At 41.4% G+C, this 17,873-nt stretch overlaps 1 protein-coding gene across 1 annotated transcript in view; it reads right to left on the bottom strand.

Moving 5' to 3' along the window:
- The window catches only part of fancc (FA complementation group C), a 118,878-nt gene that overhangs the window by 15,110 nt on the left and 85,895 nt on the right, over window positions 1–17,873 (bottom strand). Inside the window, exons 9-10 of the mRNA XM_078396157.1 lie at window positions 11,351–11,450; window positions 10,214–10,283 (exon numbers count right to left, since the gene is read on the bottom strand). Coding sequence (XP_078252283.1) covers window positions 10,214–10,283; window positions 11,351–11,450 — 170 coding nt within the window. The remainder of the gene's footprint in view (window positions 1–10,213; window positions 10,284–11,350; window positions 11,451–17,873) is intronic.

The raw sequence follows: 17,873 nt of genomic DNA, 5'->3' as shown, positions 1-17,873 counted from the left end.
ATGTTGTAAACTGCTGAAGCTAGATTACACAATTTAATAGCTGATCTTCGGATATCCTCCGGAAAAACAACAGATGAAGAGTAGAAGTTGTTATATGGCTAATATTGATAGTTATGTGTTGCATTTAATTCCAAAATGAATAAATATAGAATCTCAATAGTTGTAAGCCATTTGCCTCATTATCTTATTATTTTATAGGAACATTCCAATTAAGACCTTTCCCTGTAGATTAGTAACCTATTTCCTTTCATGCATATATCAAACTCCCTTTTGGAATTCACTACAAAAGATTTGAAACAATAAGTGCGGTGATGTAATGACAAGGATGAATATTCTTCCATGTCAAGCAAAAGGACTGTACTGAGACAAAGTAAAACAACATTTAAAGAACGTACTATCGCTGGCACCAATAAATAAATCAGTTATCCTGCTGGAATATATCACCAAACTATATACCATTGTCAATATTTCAATCAAGTGAAGTCACTTCCATTATTCGTGTTAAGTCAGCTTCATTTCTCATATTTGATTCCTATTGATCGGAGCCACTTTGGAAAATTAGACTCAACAAAATAATCATGCCACAAATTATCATAGACATATAACATTCAAGCAAATCAAAAGTTCCAGAGCAGGGTTGAGGTAAAAGGGAAAAAAGGAGATAATAAATGAATAATCAAGCAAGATGCTACAAATATGTTGTCAAATGTGCTTCAGGGGCTCTCAATGCACGCCATCTGTTTGGCCTCTCCTTGACACTATATTTGAAATAACTTTTTTCAATCCATTTTTTTAAAGTATAGGACTTCTTTCCATCGTCACCTACATATCTCATTTGAGCCGACCTATATCCAGTTTTACCGTTGCCTCCTGTCACCTGATTGTTTAAACATAGAAAATAGGTGCAGAAGTAGGCCATTCGGCCCTTTGAGCCAGCACCGCCATTCAATATGATCATGGCTAATCATCCAAAATCAGTACCTCGTTCCTGCTTTCTCCCCATATCTCTTGATTCCATTAGCCCTAAGAGCTATATCTAACTCATTGAGTATTTAGCCCACTCTGCCTTTACCAACTATCAGATGCACATCCACTAGGTTTTCCTAGTCTTCCCCTTTAATTGTTGCAAATATTTACCTTTTTCCTTTCACAGACATTAATGGATACTTCCAGTTGATTTATTTTAGGGAATCACAACAGAACCATGGCGGAGAAGTTCATTCACCCAAAGGCAAAGAAAAACTGTCTTTTCAGTAGAAAATGGGCCTTAACCTTGAGTGGTGTATTACCTAAGCCTCTTGGAGCCCATCAGGATATTTGACTGCTCACTTTCATTTAGTTTTGTATTAGCACTAAAAATATTTCAGAGTAAAACTCTCCCAAATTATATCAGCAACAACAGAAAGTTATAATTTTCAGCAGAATTTTCAACCTCGGTGATTACAAAAGACAGATGTCGTATAATCACAGAACAATTAACTTTTATTAACCACGTTTCCCACAAAACTACACACACTGTATTTTTGCCAGACTTTTCCATAGCAATTTGCAGCAGAATGTTTGCAATGCACACGCTCATACTGAAGACCGAGTCTTCCTTACATCGGAACTGCCTGTGCTATAGTCGGAAATCTGTGGTCAGAATCAGTGGCCATTCCACTCCGCACCCTTTGGAGAGGCCAAAGATAAAGGGATTCATGTAGCATTAATGTTAAGGGGTGGTTGATGGTGTGGAATAGACAGGCCGAAAGGCTTGTTTCTGGGCTGTATCTTCACCTCTAACACTTCTCTTGCTGGATGGCATGGAGATGGGATACAGGGATCAGAGACAGCACAAGTACCACATGGGAGAAGTCTTGAAAGAGTACATCATCCATGACATCCAGAATTTATGGATCCATGCTCAAACCTAGACTTCTCCGAAGAACTGCATCTATGCTCGCTAGACCACATTAAGAGAGTTCTCAGATACCTGTGAATACCTGCAACTTCAAGCATAGTTTCACGCACTTGCCTGTACTGTTTTACTGAAGAGGCCCAGTCATTCTCAACTGTGCAGCCTTGGAATGTTTGCAGATTACTGATGCTGATATCTACCACATCCGAGAGGTTTATGTGCACCACTACAGTAGGGAGGTAGTTCCATACTCGGGGAAACTTTGTCTACTCTTCATCAACCCTCAAGAGGAGGCAGGGTGAACATGTAGCAAACTCCACCTGTGCCTGAATGGAGCCCCAAGTGGCTCTCTGTCCTTCCCATGCACAAAGATTATGTTTCCTGGGGATACTAGCTCCCACCAGTCTTCCAGCTTCCTCCCAATTCCCATCATAGCGGATTCTATTCTTGAAGCAACCTTTTCCAGTGACTATTTGAGCATTGCTATTACTATGGCCATGACCCATTGGGGGATGACTCCTGAGGCTGCCGCTGTAAGGCCAAGCGCTAGTACTTTGAACAGTACAGCACAGGAGCAGGCCTTTGGCCTACAATGTCCGTGTCAAATATTATGCCAAGTTAAACTAAATTCATCTGCCTGCACATGATCCATATTGCACCATTCCATAGATATCCACGTGCCTTTCTGAAAGCCTCTTAGATTCCACTATCGTATCTGCCACCATCACCACACCTGGCAGTGCACTCACAACTTTGTGTAAAAATACCTACCCCACATTTTCCTTTAAACTTTGCACCTCTCACCTTAAAGCTATGCCCTCTAGTCCTTGACATTTCCACCCTGTAAAAAAAAGTCCTGACCATCTACCCTGTTCATGCCTCTCATCATTTTATATATTTCTATCAGGTCTCTTCTCAACTGCCGGTGTTCCAGTGTGTCTAATGCCTCCTTTTAGATAACATCCTCGAATCCAAGGAGCATTCTGGCAAAGCTGCATCCTCTCCAAAGCCTCCACGTCCTGAAGGGGCGACCAGACTGCAGAAAGGGCGACCAGACTCCACGTATGGCCCAACTAAAGTCCTATAAAGCTGTGGATAGACACAAATTGCTGGAGTAACTCAGCGGGTCAGGCAGCATCTCGGGAGAGAAGGAATGGGTGACGGTTCGGGTCAAAACCCTTCTTCAGGTTATAAAGCTGTAATATGCTGCAATCTTACACTAAATGCCCTGACCGATGAAGGCAAGCATACCATACTCCTTATTTACCATTCTATCTGCTTATGTTTCCACGTTCAGGGAGCTATAGACATGGATATTAAAAGCTTTCTGGACATCTTGATTTTGCCATTAACTGTATACTTCCCCCTTACATTTGACCACGCAAAGTGCAACACATTGCACTTGCTTGGATTAAATTCCATCTGCTATTTCTTGACTCATTTTTGTTGCTGTTCTACATCCCGCTAAATAGTTTGACAATCTTCCTCACTGTCCGCAACTCTACCTGTTTTGGTGTCGCCTGCAAACTTACTAATCAACCCATCTATATTTATGTCGTTTATATATGTCACAAACAACAGAGGTCTCAGCACAGATCCCTGCAGAACTCAAATAGTCACAGACATCCAGCCGGCATAACAACCTTCCACCATAACCCTCAGGTTTGTGTGAGTAAACCAGTTCTGAATCCAGAACGACCAAGTAGCCGTGGATCCCATGCATCTTAATCTTCTGGATCAGCCTACCATGAGGGACTTTATCGAATACCTTACTAAATTCCATGTAGACAACATTCACTGCCATACATACCCTCATCATTACCCTCTCAAAAAACTCAATCAAATTCATAGTAGCTGCAGAATCTCACAACAGATCAAAATAATAGACAGTGCTGCAACAGATAGTGGATCGTCACAGGAAGAAAGCTACACTGCTGCCTTAGGAGCCACACAACTGAACAATTGCTCATTATAGGGCGTTGAAACACAATGCTGGTATAACACCATTAATATGTAGGAATGGAATTTCCAGAGCAATATTTTTCCCATCACTAAAATAAAAACTCCTGCTTTCAAGCTTCTTTTGTCTTAAAAGTATACCCTTTGATTCTGACAAGAACACCAATTTTTTCTTACTTATCACATTAAAATCTCAGATAATTTTGATTCACTCTTTAATGAATAGCACCGTCCTGTAATTACTTATAACTAAATCCTCTGATCCTTGATTCTCATGAATACTTATTGTTCTCTCCCCAGGACCTTGGTATACTTCTTAAAATAATGCATTCACTATTAAGAGTATTGTCACGGATTTCCCTCCCATCCTCCTTAATTGCATGAGAATGTAACAAAAATGCTCTACACAACCACTCAAGCCTCGTCTTTCCATCAAACAGATCGTGGCTAGTCAACAAGTTCTGCTTCAGCCTCATTACTCATCAGGTTCAATGGATTCCAGTCTATCTGTGCAACAAGCCGAACATCATTATCTATGTTACAGGATTTTCCATAACTTTTCCCTGTACTTTTGCAGTTTCAATCAGCATTTCCAATTTGAAGCTGACATTCTATGACTTTTTATCCCGGCATTATTCATTTGGCAGCAATGGTTTAAATTATTTGGAGCCTACCCTTTCCATTCCAAATACTACATGCCTTTTCATTCCGTTTTTAAAAGGATTAATAAGCATAAGAAATGGAGGCTAGAGCGCATATTTTGGCCACGTGCCATTTAAGGATGTCACAGCTATTCATCCACCTCAATTCCCTTGATTAATCCATATCCCCAAATTCCCTTCAAATCTAAAAAAATATTTGAATTCTTTTGACCATACATAGACTTTTATCTGAAAGGTTGGTATAAAAATGTAACTGCCATTATTGCTAACATTCTCAGAAACATACAAGGTGTGAGACTACAGAAAGGAGATAAAACAATTAGAACTTGGACCTTCAGAAGTAAAATTAGTGAGTGCTTTTTCACAACTGGTGGTAGAAATCTGGAAGATTGTCCAGTAAAAGGTGGAAAGTACTGAATAATTGAATCTTTACGCACGGTTTGAGACGGGTAACACCACCAGCTCGCCGTCTAAAAACAGCACCGAAGGGGCGCTGGCTAGCGAGGCTGGAGGGGGATCCACCGCCGGGGATGTGCACACATTCTCGGTGTCCGAGCATGAGGTGAGGTGGGCTCTGACGCGTGTGAACACGAGGAAAGCTGGAGGCCCAGATGGTATATCTGGGCGAGTATTAAAGTCTTGTGCTACTCAGCTTGCTCCAGTGCTCACCACAATATTCAACCTCTTCTTGGCAAAGTCCGTGGTCCCTGCATGCTGCAAAAGATCCATCATTGTACCGGTGCCAAAGAATGCCTCTCCAGCGTGTTTAAATGACTACCGACCGGTGGCCCTCACCTCGGTTGTCATGAAATGCTTTGAGAGGCTAGTCAAGAAGCACATCTGCGCCCTCCTTCCTCGCAACATGGACCCACTACAGTTCGCATACCGTCCGAACAGGTCCACGGATGATGCGGTCTCCCAGGTTCTACACACCGCTCTCTCTCATCTGGACAGCCAGGGGGGCTATGTGAGGATGCTGTTCATTGACTTTAGTTCAGCATTCAACACAATAGTCCCCAGCAGACTGGTTGAGAAGCTGCTGGAACTGGGGCTTAGCACCCCTCTGTGTGCCTGGGTCCTGGACTTTCTCACTGCTAGGCCCCAAGTGGTCAGGATGGGGGAACACACATCTAGCTCCCTCACCCTGAACATAGGATCCCCCCAGGGCTGCGTCCTTAGCCCCCTACTGTACTCCCTGTACACACATGACTGTAGGGCCAGGTGCAGCTCAAACTCCATCATCAAGTTTGCTGATGACACTGTGGTGGTGGGCCGGATCTCCAACAACGATGAGAAGGCCTACCGGGAGGAGGTGGCTGATCTGGCACTCTGGTGTCAGGACAATAGCCTCCTCTTGAATGTCACTAAAACAAAGGAGCTGATTGTGGACTTCAGAAGGGCTAAACATCCAAGGACGTACACGCCACTGGAGATAAATGGGTCTATTGTGGATAGGGTGAGCAGTTTCAAATACTTGGGAGTCCGCATCGCAGAGGATCTGACGTGGGCAACGCACATTGCCGCACTGGTGGGTAAGGCTAAGCAGCGCCTTTACCACCTTAGACAACTGAGGAAATTCAGAGTGTCGCTGAGGATCCTTCATTGCTTCTACTCTGGGGCTGTAGAGAGCATCCTGTCCGGCAACATTACAGTCTGGTTTGGGAACAGCTCTGCCCAGGACAGGATGGCCCTGCAGAGAGTAGTGCGTTCGGCAGAACGCACCATGGGAACAACACTCGTCCCCCTGCAGGACCTATACATCAGGAGGTGCAGATCCAGAGCAAGCAAGATCATGAGGGACCCCTGCCACCCCAGTAACGGACTGTTCCAGATGCTACGGTCAGGCAAACGCCTCCGCTGTCACGCTGTGAAAATGGAGAGGATGAGACGGAGCTTCTTCCCACAGGCCATCAGGACTGTCAACTTTGATAACCCCAGAGACTAAATTTTTGTCGACACTTTTTGTGCTATGTTTAGTAACTTATTAACTTTATTTATATGCTGTAACTGTAATTCTTTTTGTGCACAACCCGCAGGCATTGCCACTTTCATTTCACTGCACATCGAGTATGTGTATGTGACAAATAAACTTGACTTGACTTGACTTGACTTGACTTGACTTACCGAGAATTTGTGGAGATTTAACCATCTCAACCTTTTTGTTTTAATTCACCATTCCTACATCCAAATACTTGTTTAAATAGAATATGCATTGACATAAACCTGAAAGATATTTGAATTGCTTCATGAGCTTGAGATTGATGTATTTCCTACTAAGGAAGGAATCTGAAGAGGCAGGTAAATTGAATAAATTAGCAACATTATAACTGACTGAAAGAACGATCTCCAGGGTCTTAATAACCTACCTGCGCTCCTATGCAAGTTTCAATGAAGAGTAAGGTAATTTTTATGCACAAATTGTTTAGTACAATTTACTAATGATTTTCATGGATAAGTCAAATTAATAAAAATAACAGCAGTAAAGCAAGTAAAATAGAAAAATGCACGATCAGAATTAACCACCTGTAACTATTTACTTGTGATACTGCTGTAAATTTCACCAAAACAATTCAAACATCTTTCTGATTTAATACATTCGTACTACAAGTATATATTTTCCACTAACAGATTTTGGATTGAGATACAATTAATAAATATAAAAAAGCTGAAATGCAATGTATAATTTTTCAAACTTCTTATTAAATACTGAACAGCCACAGCTTATTTTTGTCTGCAAAGTTTAATCATACAAGGTAAGTAATCAATACAATTACCCATAAATCATTTAAAATAACTTGCCTACATCAACAGTATGTCACAGAGTCATAGATTATAGACAATAGACAATAGGTGCAGGAGGAGGCCATTCGGCCCTTCGAGCCAGCACCGCCATTCAATGTGATCATGGCTGATCATTCTCAATCAGTACCCCGTTCCTGCCTTCTCCCCATACCCCCTGACTCCGCTATCCTTAAGAGCTCTATCTAGCTCTCTCTTGAATGCATTCAGAGAATTGGCCTCCACTGCCTTCTGAGGCAGAGAATTCCAGATTCACAACTCTCTGACTGAAAAAGTTTTTCCTCATCTCAGTTCTAAATGGCCTACCCCTTATTCTTAAACTGTGGCCCCTTGTTCTGGACTTCCCCCAACATTGGGAACATGTTTCCTGCCTCTAACGTGTCCAACCCCTTAATAATCTTATACGTTTCGATAAGATCTCCTCTCATCCTTCTAAATTCCAGTGTATACATCATGGAAACAATCATTTTCGCTCAACTCATCTATGCCAACCAAGATATCAATTTAAACTATTCCCATTTGCGTTTGGCCCTATAAACCTTCCCTACTCAAATGTCTTTTAAATGTTATTATACCTGCCTCAACCATTTTCTATAGCAGTTTGTTTCACATACCCACCACCCTCTGTGTGAAAATGCTGTCCCTCAGGTCCCATTTAAGTCTTTCCCCTCTCACCATAAATCTATGCTCTCTAGTTTTTGATTTTCCTTTTGTGGGAAAGACCATGTGCATTCACCTTATAATTTCCCTCATGAGGATGCATCACAGCTTGGTTTGGGAACACGACCGCAACTGGTAGTGACATTGACAGATTATGGGGAGGAATGTACCAACTCTATCTGATTATAATGTGCCATATAGAAAAACTAACTAAAAAGGAGAATAAAAGAATTGAAAGGAGGGTGAGATTTCGTAAGGAGGAGGAAAATCACATGTATTTTGTCTTTACTACTCATGCAGTAAACATGAGAGCAGATTGAAATCAATGCAATGAAAATTGATTGAGTTGAATAATGGGCAGGCAATTACCTGCTCAAAATTACTGCCAGGAGCTGAAGATAAGCTACCTTTCCCAACATATTTGATTTTTATTATGAAGTTGCATTCACTCACCATATTGGAGACTATTGAACTCTTTTTAATCGGACTTTATCGAACTTCAATGTTATATCTTGCACTAAATGTTGTACCTTGTATCCTTTATCTGTGCATTGTGGATGGTTTAATTGTAATAATGTGTAGTCTCTTTGACTGGGTATTACCCAAACAAAAGCTTTTCATTGTACCTCGGTACATGTGACAATAATAAATTAAACTGAATATGTTCCACCGGGTGGCACCGGCAGCCTCGCCAACAGTCTGATTGTTTTTTTGTCTTTTTTGTTACTTTTAGTGTGTTTTTAAAAGTATGTGTTAATGTTCTCTGGTTTGTTTTATGTGGGGGGTGGGGGAGGGGGTCAGGGGAAACTTTTTTTCAATCTCTTACCTTGCCGGAGATGCGATTGTTTTCCGGATCGTATCTCCGGTTGCTCTGCGGCCTAACATCATGGAGCTGGCGGCCTTGCTCGAGACTGACTGTGAGCCCCACCGCGGGACTGTGGACTTGCCATCGAAGCCAGGGATCCCTTTCCTTGGATCGATGCTCCAACCACGGCTTGCGGATTTCAACATCGAGGAGCTCGCAGTCTCAGGTTGAGACTGATGTCGGGAAGCTCCAAAGTCGCAAGGGTCAACCAGCCCCGACCCGGGGTCCAATCTCCCGGCGCGGGGAGCTGAGATCCCCCCGATGTGGGAGATTGATCGCCCCGACGCGGAGGGCCCGACCACTGGCTACGGGAGCCAAGATCGTCCCGTCAACGGAAGGTTCAAGTACCACGACCATGGGAGAACAAAGAAGGGAAGAGATTGAACTTTTTTTTTTCACTTCCATCACAGTGAGGAACGTGGGGGAGTCACTGTGGTGGATGTTTATGTTTAAATGTATTTTGTGTGTCTTGTTGCTTTCTATTGGTATGACTGTATGGCAAATCAAATTCCTCGTATGTTGCAAAACATACTTGGCTAATAAAGTATGATTATAATTATGATGTCACAAACCATGGAAATGAACATGATCATATGATTATGGAAATAACATTTTAATAAGAGATTATAAAAAAATCACGCTGTAACATTCACAGCAAGTTTTGGTAACAGGCAAAGAATTGTCAGAAGGCAGGTTTTCAGGTGACAGTATTTAGAATATTGTGTTCAGTTCTGGGCACCATGTTATGGGAAGGATATTGTCAAGCTTGAAAGGGTTCAGCAAAGATTTATGAGGATGTTGCCAGGACTAGAGGATGTGAGCTATAGGGAGAGGTTGAGTAGGCTGGGTCTCTATTCCTTGGAGCACAGGAGGATGAGGGGGTGATCTTGTAGAGGTGTATAAAATCATGAGGACAAGAGGACATAGGTTCAAGGTGATGGGGGAAAGATTTAATAGGAATCTGAGAGGTAACATTTTCACACAAAGGGTGGTGGGTGTATGGAACAAGCTGCCAGAAAAAGTAGCTGAGGCAGGGACTGTCCCAACGTTTACGAAAGTTAGACAGGTACATGGATAGGACAGGTTTGGAGGGATATGGACCAAGCACAGGCAGGTGGGACTAGTGTAGTTGGGACATGTTGGCCAGTGTGGGCAAGTTGGGCCGAAGGGCCTGTCTCCACACTGTACCACTCTATGACTCTAATCTCTAAGTAATTTTCCATTGAATCCTTTCCAAACACATGCCAGAATTGAAAAAATATGCTAGAATTGACAAAAAATCTTCTGTTTATTTAGAGTATATAGAATGACATAATAGCTGCAAAGACAAAGCAAAAAAGACTAATTTAAAAAAATATAAAAATAACTTACCTGATGGATTTGTCAATAGTGCCACCACAAAGGACTGTTGATTAAGTGGAAAGTAGAGTTTCAGCGGCATCTTAATGGTGTGGGTGTAGGGATGGTAGTGGGAAGAGAATAAGAAAAACATACTGAAATGTATGTTTACCAAGTATATCTGTGCTTGAAAACTGAGATTATAAATTCACAAAAGGACACAAAGTGCTGGAGTAACTCAGGAGGTCAGGCAGAATCTCTGGAGAACATGGATAGGTGACGTTTCGGGTCGAGATCCTTCGTCATACTGTTACAGATTCAAAAAGTATATTTCTCATTTTGTACTCATAATTGAATGAAAAACCAGAACAATTGGCCTAGTAAAGTAACTGGCCTGTTACGAATAAGATCTTTTTCCGAAACTCTACAATTTACATTCAATGGGGAGGTAAATACAGGAACTTGACATTACAGAAAATATCTGTAGAGGCAACACAAATACAATCCCTCTGAATATTCATTTTTAAAAATGGAATTTAATAAAGAATAAAAATAAAACAGAACTGGAAGATCATCTGCCTGCATTGTTAATACAATGCCCAATGCACTGGAATAAAGCAAAAATCTAACTAGTTCATTAATGTTCTTTAATTATGAAAATAAATCAATATCTTGCTCGAGTCCCAACCAATACAGTTGATTATAAACATTCCGATAAAGTGTTCTAGCAGGTGGACAAAACTAGTCTTCACAGTTTCTTAACTGAAATATCAAAGTCAATGCTCTGACAATAAATTAAATCCAGCAAGTATCTGATCAGAAAGATGCCAGATATAATTCCCAGCAGCTCTTGGCTGATCTTGGCCACTGTATAACTTAGTAATTGGTGGAAGAGAAGAAGCAGAAAATAAATAACTGGTAGAGGTGGATGTATTTTTCTCAATCCAGAGACCTCCAGTGGAATTATGCAATGAAAGGGACACTTGGACTTGACTACACTGGGCCTTTAGCTGAATAACGTCTTATAACCCAATGTGCAGGCTTACTCATGCATAATGACCTCTGTACCGATTTAAATTGATTTTAAATTTACGAGGCCTGTCAATAACTCAATGAAATGCTTTTAACAGTAAGTGGTGCTTTTCATTTAGACACTGAAAAACAACTAACCTGAGTCTGCACCTGCAGCAGAATTTGAACAAAACACCGAGTAAATGCTTGTATAATGGTTATAATTTTAGGATGCCCATCAGTCTCCAGCAGAATGGTCCTTACAATTTAAGGAGACAAAAATCACACAATTAATACACATTAATGTCAGTCATCCAGATTTTAGCAGTGCATTCATGCACAACAATAAACCTGTTTATGTCCAAAGCTAACGGGTCATGGTTTGTAGAAAAGCAGGAATAATAATATGTGGTTGTAAATAATACAGCTGCATGCTCTTTAAATTCAGCTGCTTACATGAAGAGACAAGGAATTTTCTCAATGCCTGCCTTTTAGTCCCAATGAAAAAAATAGGTCACATGCAGTTCATGCGGTAAAAGTTTTAAAATACAATTGAGAACTTGAATTTACATGGTTCAGTATATTTCAAATCAAAATCAATATGCATTTGACAAAGTGAATACATCAGATAACTTTTTCTGATTAATTTAACTAAATGCAAATTATTTTGTACGATAAATAATTCTTGCATGAGAGCAACTAACAGTTGTGCAAATGGAGACTGGTATTGTTCTTATTAAACCATGCAGTTCCTGGTACGTGCTGGTTAAGCATAATTAAGCTGGTTAAGCATCTGTTCTATCTTATCCTAATAATTTGGTTGAACACATATATTTCTATCATTAAAGGCATGAAAATATACAACATGAAAAATGGAGTTTCCAAGATACCATGTCTTTAAATGAAGTGAGGCCATGTGCTGTTTACAAACAACAAATCGAGGGAGAAATCAACATATCTTTGCAGCATTTTCAATAGATTTGCTACATAAAGCTTGCACTACAACAAAACAGCTCCTGTTTAATCATTTCCTTTGAATAAATCTGTCTCCTATTGCTGCAAGCACCATTTAAACCCAACCATTCAGGCAGCTCTGGTACCTTAAAGTGGCAACAATGATAATCTTGACTTGCTGCACTTCCAATGCATGGGGAACAGCAAATTGTTCTTCAATTGATATTCTATTTTCATTTAAAAATGCAAATTAAAAAAAAATAAAAGTGACAAATAAAAGTCTACCCTTTCACCAAGGTAAGTGATTCAAAACAGAACTGTTTCCAGAAAATAGCCGCAATGAAATTCATAAAGAGATTGTTAATGTAGAAATTTTATTGAATGTAACTTACTAATATCAGAACTCATTATTGCTTGTTGTTGTGATAATTTTAGTCCTAAAATGGATTACAAGTAGAACTGTTCATCACCTCACCTCCTGTCTCCTTTCTCTGTTCGTTTACTTATTTATCTATTTATTCACTTCTCTATGTTCTAGAAATCCTTGTAAAGCGTCTTTGAGTGTTTGAAAAGCGCTATATAAATGTAATGCATTATTATTATTATTATTATTATTATTATATGTTTTAAGAAGTTACCACCAGACATATTACTGAATTCTACAACTAAAGGTGACTTGGTTTCGCTGCCTGTTTCATTCATCCGCCCATGATCTTAGTCAACTTGTTTGTCCTTTTTCTTTTGTTATCTCTGGAAGTGAAGGACATACCCAGCCTAAACTACCGGACATATCCTCCCGTTCTGCATTTGACAACCTTATTTACAGTGTATCTTCATGGTCATAAATTCATAGAGCAGTCCAGCAAGAAAACAGCCACGGCCCACCTTGTACATGCTGAATAAATTGGCATACTGGGCTAGTCCCAATTGTCTGCATTTAACCCTTAGCCCTCTCAACCAGTATCTGTATTAATGTCCAAATATTTTTTTTTAAGTCATAATTATATCCACTTCTGGAGCTTCCTCTGGCAAATACAAAGTGAAGTTGGGCAGTACCACTGGCATCAACACATCCCTTCCCAATGGGCTCAATGCATTTTGTGCTCGTTTTGAACAGGTCAGTAGAATAATGCCATTCGCCCACAGCGTCGGGATGCACCTGTATCCATGTATTCCTGAGAGTGACCTGCGAAAAGCAATTGGTCCAGATGGAGTCCCCGGCCACCTCCACAGAACCTGCGGGAAACAGCATTCACAGACATCTTTCACTTCTCACTGCTCCATTCCGAGGCCCCCACCTACTTTCAGAAGACCACTATCCCGGTGCCAAACAAATGTAGGGTGGCTTGCCTTATTGACTACCATCCAGTCGCTCTAACATCCACTATCATGAAGTGCGTCATTTATTCCAGCCTCCCAGGCACCCATGATTCACTGCAGTTTATCTACTAACATAATAGATATCTCTACTCCTCCAATCATCTCTGGAACATCCAGATAATAAGGACACCCATGCAAGACTCCTATTTATATAGCTCCAATACTTTAACTCAAACCCAACTCTTCTCCAAACTCTTGGACTGAGGGAGCACAATGATGCACTACACCCCCCCCCCCCCCCCCCTTGCCACTGGACCCCTGACTTTTGATCCAGAGACCACATCAGTGAGGATAGACGACTAAAAATCCTCCACAGTAATTCTTGACATTAGTGCCCGCAAGGATGTGTTCTCTGCCCCTTACACTCTGTACACACGACTGTGCGGCCAATTTCTACTCTAACACCATATGCACGTTGCAAATGACATTATCTATAGTGGGTCAGATTGTGGCAATGACGAGATGGAATACACGAATGTCTCAGAGAGCTCAGTAACGTGATGTCAAGACAACAACCTCTCCCTCAATGTCAGCAAGTCAAAGGAAGGTCCAGGGGGTTTGTCCACAAAGGACCACATTGAAGGTATAGACAAAAAACACATACCAATAACTCTATGCCCTCAGAACACCAAGTTTGACATGTTTCCAACAACTCTTACCGACTTCCACAGATGCATCATAGAAACTATACTATTGAGTTGCAAAACAGCTTAGTTTTGGAACAGCTCTGCCCAAGACCGACCGCAAGGAATTGGAGAGAAACGTGAGTGTAGCCCAGTCCATCACACAGACCAGCCTCCCCACCATAGACTCCATCCATACCTCACGCTGCCTCGGGAATGCAGCCAATATAATCATAGATCTTTTTCCCCCTCGTCTTCCTTCAGGAAGATGATACAAAAGCTTGACAACACGTTCCACCAGAGTTATGAACAGCTTCTTCCCTTCTGTTATCCTACTATTGAATGATCTTCTTACAAGCTTGGGTGTAGTCCCAATGTGCCAATCAATCTCAATATGGACTTTTTCTCTGTAACTATGATGCTGCACTGCTGTAAAATTATATTCTACACTCTGGTATTCTCTTTGCACTACGAGTTGAATTATGTATGGCTTGATTGTACTAATGTAGAGAATGATTTAATTTGACTGGATAGCACACAAACAAAAGCTTTTCACAGTATGTCAATACTCATGACAATAATAATAAAATTCTAGATAAGGATTCCAATCAGTGTGAAAAAATAGCCCGAGGTCACACATACATCTTCCCCACACACCTTAAGTCGAGATTTAGAATCCTCTACCTTGGGAAAAAGACTGAGCATTCACTTTATCCATGCCCCTCACGATCTTGTACATCTCAATAAGGTCACCCCTCAGCCTCCAACGTTCCAAATAAATAAATTCCAGCCTATCCAACTTTTCATAATCCACGCACGCAAGTCCAGGTATGATCCTGGGGTGAATCTCCTTTGCACCCTTTCCAACTTAACATCCTTCCTACAACAGGGCAAGCAAAACCACACACTGTATTCCAAGTGTGGTCTCACAAATGTGGTACGGCTGCGTCATGATGAACCAGCTTTTGTATTCAATGCTCTTCCCAATGAAGGCAAATGTGTCTTCTTCACCACTGTCCACATGACTCACCACTGAGGGAACTATTGCACCTGTATTCCCAGATCCCTCTGTTTTGCAACACTCTCCATGGTTCTACTTACTGTGCAAGTCTTGCCCCTGGCTTGACATACCAAAGTGTAACACCCCACAGTTGTCAGGGTAAAATACCATTTGCCATTTCTTGGCCCACCTTCCCAACTGTTCAGGATCTTGTTGTAAATGCTGATATCCTTCCTCACTGGCAACAATACTCCCAATTTGTTGTCATCTGCAAATGTACTAACAATGTTAACTAAATGGTCAACCAAATTATTCATGTATATAACAAACAGCAGCATTGACCCCTGCAGTATTCCGTGGTCACAAGTCTCCAGTCAGAAAAAGAACTCTTTATAAATACCCTTTCATATCATATCATATATATACAGCCGGAAACAGGCCTTTTCGGCCCTCCAAGTCCGTGCCGCCCAGTGATCCCCGTACATTAACACTATCCTACACCCACTAGGGACAATTTTTTAAAACATTTTACCCAGCCAATTAACCTACATACCTGTACGTCTTTGGAGTGTGGGAGGAAACCGAAGATCTCGGAGTAAACCCACGCAGGTCACGGGGAGAACGTACAAACTCCTTACAATGCAGCACCCGTAGTCAGGATCGAACCTGAGTCTCCGGCGCTGCATTCGCTATAAAGCAGCAACTCTACCGCTGCGCTACCGTGCCGCCCTTTGAGTCTTGCTTCCAAACCAATTTTGAATCCAATTGGCTAGCTCACCTTGGATTCCTTTCGATCTAACCTTCTAATTGACCTACCTTGTAGGACCTTGTCTAAGGCCATGCTAAGGCCGATACAGACACTTTCACTGCTCTGTCCTCATCAATCCTCGGTGACCTTTTCAAAAACTCTTCATCATATTAGTGAGACAAAATTCCCATGCAAAAAACTTGGCTGAATATCCCGAAACAGTTCGTGACTTTCCTAATGCTGGTAGATCCTATCCCTAAGAATACCCTCCAACCACTTTCCCCAACTCTGGTGCCATCTCCCCAGCCTGTAGTTCCTTGGCTTGTAGCTCCCCAGCCTGTAGTTCCTAGCTAGCCTTTACAAATAACAACATTACCACTCCCCTGTCTTCTAGAACTTCATCTGTAGGTAAAGATGATGCAAAGGTATCACAAAATGCTGGAGTAATTCAGCGAGTCAGGCAGCACCTCTGGAGAGAAAGAATGGATGTCGTTTCGGGTCGAGACCCTTCTTCAGACTCATTCTTTCTCTCCAGAAATGCTGCCTGACCCGCTGAGTTATTCCAGCATTTTGTGATACCTTCGATTTGCACCAGCATCTGCAGTTATTTTCCTACACAAAGATGATGCAAGGGTCTCCAGAATTTCCTCCCTAGTTTCCCACAAGGTCTGAGGAAGAATTTTGTCAATCTCTGGGCATTTATCCACCTTAATGTGCTTTAAAACTGTCAATATCTTTGGTAATTTCTATATGATCTAAGACATCACAACACCTCAATCCCTTTGCTTCCATAATCATCTCCTCAGTAAAAAACAATGAAAACTATTCATCTATTTGTTCTGGTTCAGCACAAAGACAGCAATGCCGATTCTGAAAAGTACTTATTCTTTCCCCGTCCTGCTTAAGATTTCCCTTTACCCCCAGCTCCATGTCATGTCCTCTTTTGTGCCCTACGAAAGTCAACTACTCAAGGAGAGATTCACTTGATATTGACTGTTCAAAGCTGATGTATGCCTCCTTTTTTCTGACCAATGCTTCAACATCTCTCATCAACCAGGGTTCCCTAAACTTGCATGCCATATCGCTCACCTTATCAGGAAGATGCTGCCCCAGAACTCTTACTAATTCACTTTCAAAAGCCTCCTATTTGCCAGCTATCCATTACCTGCAAACAAACTCCCCAAATAGACTTTTGAAAGTTACTACCCGATGCCCCCCAAATCAGTCTTCACCCAATTTAGGACCTAAACTTGTACGGCATCCCAGTGTTACCTGATCAAAGACATCCCCACATTCCTAATATCCGTGCTGCTGAACAAGCCTCTTTTCCCTCCTTCCCAGTTCTGATGAAGGATCTTCATCTGGAAACTTTAATTCTATATCTCTTCCATCAGATGCTGCCTGATGATCTGAGTATTTCCAGCATTTTCTGTTTTTGTTTTAAATTTCCAGTATCTGCAGTTTTTTTTAATTTGTATTTTCCTTAGATACTTGATGTCATCAAATCTTTAAGGTGCAACATCTGCCTTCAGCAAAGATAGGCTTGGAAGCCTGAGACCTGGATGGAGTGGATGTGGAGAGAATGTTTCCACTAGTGGGAGAGTCTAGGACCAGAGGTCACAGTCTCAGAATTAAAGGACGTTTCTTTAGGAAGGAGATGAGGGGGAATTTATTTTGTCAGAGGGTGGTGAATCTGTGGAATCCATTGCCACAGAAGGCTGTGGAGGCCATCAATGGATATTTTTAAGGCAGAGATAGATAGATTCTTGATTAGTACAGGTGTCAGGGGTTATGGGGAGGAAGGCAGGAGAAAGAGGTTAAGAGGAAAAGATAGATCAGTCATGATTGAATGGCAGCGTAGACTTGATGGGCCGAATGGCCTAATTCTGCTCCTATCACTTATGATCATGAACTTATAGCATAATAATTGTAAGGATAAGAATAATTCCTACACAAGGAATAATCATCCGTATATGA

This window comes from Rhinoraja longicauda, chromosome 3 (genome assembly GCF_053455715.1).
Source record: "Rhinoraja longicauda isolate Sanriku21f chromosome 3, sRhiLon1.1, whole genome shotgun sequence".
Lineage (NCBI taxonomy): Eukaryota > Metazoa > Chordata > Chondrichthyes > Rajiformes > Arhynchobatidae > Rhinoraja > Rhinoraja longicauda.
The sequence above is the reverse complement of the archived record's forward strand: the minus strand, read 5'-3'. Positions and strand labels throughout refer to the sequence as shown.